Below are 5,070 nucleotides of genomic sequence, written 5' to 3'. Positions count from 1 at the left end.
ACAATAATCTCTTCCTCACACTTGCTCGGCGCATAGTTCAGTCCTTAGAAAAGGCTCTTTACTCACATTCTCACCGTACTAAGGTATAAAATGAGTACCTGGCCGATAACAGCATTGTCTCAGCATTGTTTCTGTCCGAAAATATTGTAATCATATTCCGGTCATTTCTGTTTATTTCATTCTTCTTCCGTTTTCTTGTCCTTTGCCTTCACTCTCTCACACTGGCTCTACTTCCGACTCCTACACACTCACACACAACAATAACGACTTATTGGTTTCTTTCTCACTCTCACGCCAGGAATTGAATTTGTGGCACAATTCAAATTCAATTAAAATAAACAAATTCAAATACAGTAGAATTACCATAAACCGAAATTTTGGGGACCTTCTAAACCATTTCGGTTTAAAGACATTTTGGTTTAAAGTAAGTTCCCGTGTTGCAATGTTTTTCAAGGGTAGTAACTATTTAAGGAATTTGCTCATTTAATCGTATCATGGGTTTCCCCTTAAATGGAGTTGTTGAATAAATGCCGTCTTTGTAACCATTAATTTAAAAAAAAAAAATTTGTGTGTTTTAAAAATATTTTTGGGGGTTTTCGTTTTCAATTCAAAATTGTTGAAAGTGTTGAGTTCGGGATGCCGTCTCCGTCTTGATCAACTTTTTTTTCATCGACTTCACATAGTATTTTGATTTTAAACCCAAACGTGTAAGCACAGTGCTTTCTTTTAAAAACAACTTTTAGTAAAATGCAAAGCTAAAATAAGATCGAAAGTTCTTGTGTGATAATTGATAATGAATGATGCGCAACTACTCAGAGGTGAAGTGAAATGGAAATGAAAAGGCATGTCAATGCTAAGCTGTCTACTACACATCCCTCTTTTGTTGAAAAGCCATGAGGTTCAAAGGCCTAATTACATAGAACCTCCCCCCCCCCCCCCCCCCCCCCCCCTCACACACATTTAAACAAAGTGGAAATGAAATGGCATTTCAATGGTAAGTTGTCTACCCCCCCCCCCCCCCCCTCCTTATCGTCGTATTGAAAATCCAGTCAGTTCCAAAGCATCAACACACGAGCGAGAACATCTCGCTTGCGTTATTCTACACCCCAACTCCCCCTCTTTCCTCATTTTTCGCCTGTCAGTCACCCGCTGTCTTCCTTTTCCAGTCTGTGCGATTGTGGTGTTGGCCAAGCCCAAGTGCAGTGATTGAAGTGTTTGCCTCCACCCCACCCATCACCCTCATCTTATACTTACGCTCTGTTTAATATCGCCGGGCATTATTACGTGTGGCCTCCTTCCCGAATTTTTGAAGAAATATATAGAATATAGAGAGGAGAAAAAGGGAAGGTGCTCTCAAGTTGTTTCGGTTTAAAGAAAGTCCTGCTTAGAAGTATTTCGGTTCATCGTAAGAATTAGTACAAAGATAATGAAGAAACTCGTACAATTTATTAAATTCTTTGCGGTTTAAGGTATTTTTCCGGTTTAGCTTCTTTCGGTTTAAAGTAATTTTACTGTAAATTGGCATTGGAGCTAACAAAGAATACACTCCTGATATTGTAGTTGTCAGCAGCGAATGTTAAGCCGCACAGTCAGTTGGCGCGAATACAAAGACAAAAACAATAACTTACAAAGAAAATATCAGGATTAATTGAAGGTTCAGCCTCTGATATAGGCATTTTCAGCCTTCGTTTTCACTCCGTTTCTACTTTCGTTTCTAATTGTAAGGCACTATTGTAAGGTGATGCCGCGAAAGCCGGAAGCATAGAGAATATTGGCCTTCAAAAAAAATGAGTGACGGATGAAGTGAATGTTCATAATGAATAATGACTACGTTACTCTTAGAATCTGGGTACAGCTGGGGCGACCATCCCCAACCCAGCGCGTCCACAGGTGGCGGATCGTGGAACGGCCTACAGATCCTGATCTATAGGTTAGCTGTAAAGCCGCGGACCAACTGGCGATAGTCGTGGAGAGTGAGGTTGGGTAGTCTGGCAGCACAGCTACACATACAAAATGCCTCATATACTCTATGAAGGGACTATCAAGGTGAATGGGAGGCGCCTTAAAACCTGCCAAATGCTCCCACTGCCTTGTGGGTTATGACCGGGAGGTCAAAAGGCTATGGAGTAAACCAGATAAAAATCCGTCAGAAGGCAACGGGAAACCACTGACGTATCATCCCAAGATCGTCATGATGTCCGTCCAAGCGAATCTAGTCAACGACGTCAATGGATGTTTTTCGAGCAACTCGATTACAGCCTCGTCCGGTAGAGATAGTCATGCAGGTGAACAGGTGACTCTCGACCGTCATCCAGCTACTGTGCACCACCAAACATTACGAACAGCAACATGGAATGTAAGAAGTCTGTACCAGAAAGGAAAATTAGCAAATGTAGTTATGGAAATGAAGAGATTGAATATCAATGTTTTAGGATTATCAGAAGTTAGATGGAAAGGAGCAGGAGAACTTAATTATGATGACTGTAAAATTATATACTCAGGAGGAGGAGAACACCAAAGGGGAGTTGGAATTATACTAGATAATAAAACGGCGCGAGCAGTCAAAGGATTCTGGCCCATATCAGAGTAATGGCAATCAAACTACAAGCAAAACCTTTTGATTTTGATATTTTACAAATATACGCCCCAACCACCAGTCACGATGATGAAGAAGTGGAAAATTTCTATCAACAAATAGATAAAGCAATGCATCAGTTTAAGTCTTCAGACATAAAACTCATCATGGGCGATTTTAATGCTAAGGTGGGCCGAGAAAGAATAGAAGATATTGTGGGCCCACATGGTCTGGGAGACAAAAATGACAGAGGTGATCGTCTTATTCAATGGTGCCGTCAACATGATCTGACAATCACAAATACTTGGTCAACAAACCACAATAGAAGGAAGTGGACATGGAAAAGTCCTGGAGATGGAGTGAGAAACCAAATAGATTACATACTCATCAGCAAACGTTTCCGAAACTCGGTTTTGTATGTCAAATCTATGCCGGGGGCTGACTGTAACAGCGATCATATACCTGTGCTATGCCCCATACGAGTTTAAATTGAAAATCTGCAAAAGAGCAAAGGCTAAACCTAAATACCAACTAGACATTCTCCGGGAGGAACAGAAGATACAAGAAAAATTTGAACTATCAGTAAGAAAACAAGTTTGAAGTGCTTGGAGAACTAACAGATATAGAAGAGAAATATGAGCAGTTTAAAGACAGTGTTGCTGCATCATTAGAAGAAAATGTTCCAACCACACTTAAGTTGCAGAAGAAGAAATGGATTACTCCAGAGATATTAGAAACTAATGAATGAGAGAAGAAAGGCCAAAAATCAGGAAGAAAAATACAAGACTCTGAACAGGCAGATAAAAAGAAAATGCAACGAAGCTAAAGAAGACTGGATAAATGAACAATGTCACTATATAATGTCCTGCAAAGAAAAAAATGGCAAATTCTTCCATCAGAAAATCAAAGAAGTGACAAACAAAACTAAATCAGGTGCTAAAAGTGGATGCATCAAAGACAAGCGTGGAAACACCATCATGGACAAAGACTGCATTCTAAACAGATGGTCAGAATATATTGAAGAACTTTTTCTTTGATAATCGAGGAGAAATGCCTATGATAAAAGAACTGGAAGGGCCTTCTATAATGAAAGATGAAGTTAGGAACGTCATGAAAAGCATGAAAAATGGAAAAGCTGCAGGACCTGATGCCATAACAATTGAAGCCTTGACTGGCCTGGGTGAATGGGGGATTGAATTCATCACAAACCTTCTAAATCAAGTGTATGACACAGGAAAAATGCCAACTGATATGAAACGATCCATTTTTATAGCACTACCAAAAAAGCCAGGGGCAGTTGATTGTGAACAACACAGAACTATTAGCCTAATGAGCCACCTCACAAAAATTCTTTTGAAGATAATTTTACTAAGAATAAGAAATAAAATACGACCTGAAATTGGGGAGATGCAATTTGGTTTTGTTGAGGACAAGGGTACCAGAAATGGAATATTCACATTATCAATGCTGATGGAAAGATGTATTGAAGTAAATAAAGATCTGTATATGTGTTTCATCGACTATTCAAAAGCCTTTGATAAAGTACAACACGAAAAACTATTCAAAATTCTATCATCCTTGGACATTGATGGTAAAGATTTAAGAATATTACGGAATTTGTACTGGGAACAAGAAGCAGCAATGCGTGTTGACAACGAACTAAGCAGTTTTACACTATTAGAAGAGGAGTTAGGCAGGGTGTGTTTTGTCTCCAGATTTATTCAACCTCTATAGTGAAATGATATTAAGAGATATCGAACATAAGAAGGGGGTGTGTATTGGAGGAAAGAATGTAACAAATCTGAGGTATGCAGATGATACGGTTCTACTGGCAGAATCTGAACATGAACTACAAGAATTACTGGATGTTGTAGTCAGGAGTAGTGAAAATATGGACTGGAACTGAATATATCTAAAACAGAATGTATGACGGTATCTAAAAATAATAACCCACCAGCCTGTGTAATAACAAGCAGAGGACAAACAATACAACAAGTTGAATGTTTCAAATATTTAGGCTTCAATGTAACATCCAATGGAAAATCAGATTGTGAAATAAAGAAAAGAATAGGTATGGCGAAGAATGCATTCAACCAGCTGCATACAATTATGAAAAACAGGAATATTAGCATGAAAACAAAAATCAAAGTCCTGGATTGCTATGTACTGTCTGTGCTGCTATATGGTTGTGAGAGCTGGACCATAAACAAGACCATGGTTAAAAGACTGGAGGCAGTGGAAATGTGGTTTTACAGAAGAATGATGAGGTGTCATGGATGGAAAGGAAAAAGAAATGAAGAAATTTTAGAAATGGCAAACAGAAAAAGATCACTGATAACAAAAATCATCAAACGCCAAATGGAATTTTTAGGACACATTATCCGCCACCCTGGTTTGGAAATACTCGCCTTGACTGGAAAGATGAATGGAAAAAGAATAAGAGGAAGACAAAGAATAACGTATTTGAAAGGGATAAGAACTTGGGCAGATGAAGC

The 5,070-nt window shown here is 38.9% G+C and overlaps 1 protein-coding gene across 1 annotated transcript in view; it reads right to left on the bottom strand.

Moving 5' to 3' along the window:
* LOC144980147 (pre-mRNA-splicing factor SYF1-like) overlaps positions 1-1,755 on the bottom strand; it is a 130,982-nt gene extending 129,227 nt beyond the window's left edge. The window contains exon 1 of the mRNA XM_078927709.1: positions 1,629-1,755. Coding sequence (XP_078783835.1) covers positions 1,629-1,676 — 48 coding nt within the window. The 5' untranslated portion in view covers positions 1,677-1,755. The remainder of the gene's footprint in view (positions 1-1,628) is intronic.
* Between the last annotated feature and the right edge of the window lie 3,315 nt (positions 1,756-5,070).

Source organism: Berghia stephanieae, chromosome 9 (genome assembly GCF_034508935.2).
Source record: "Berghia stephanieae isolate SIO BIC M18660-M18661 chromosome 9, UCSD_Bste_1.3, whole genome shotgun sequence".
NCBI classification, from domain to species: domain Eukaryota; kingdom Metazoa; phylum Mollusca; class Gastropoda; order Nudibranchia; family Aeolidiidae; genus Berghia; species Berghia stephanieae.
Note: the sequence above shows the minus strand (reverse complement) of the source record. Positions and strands in the feature narration are given on the sequence as shown.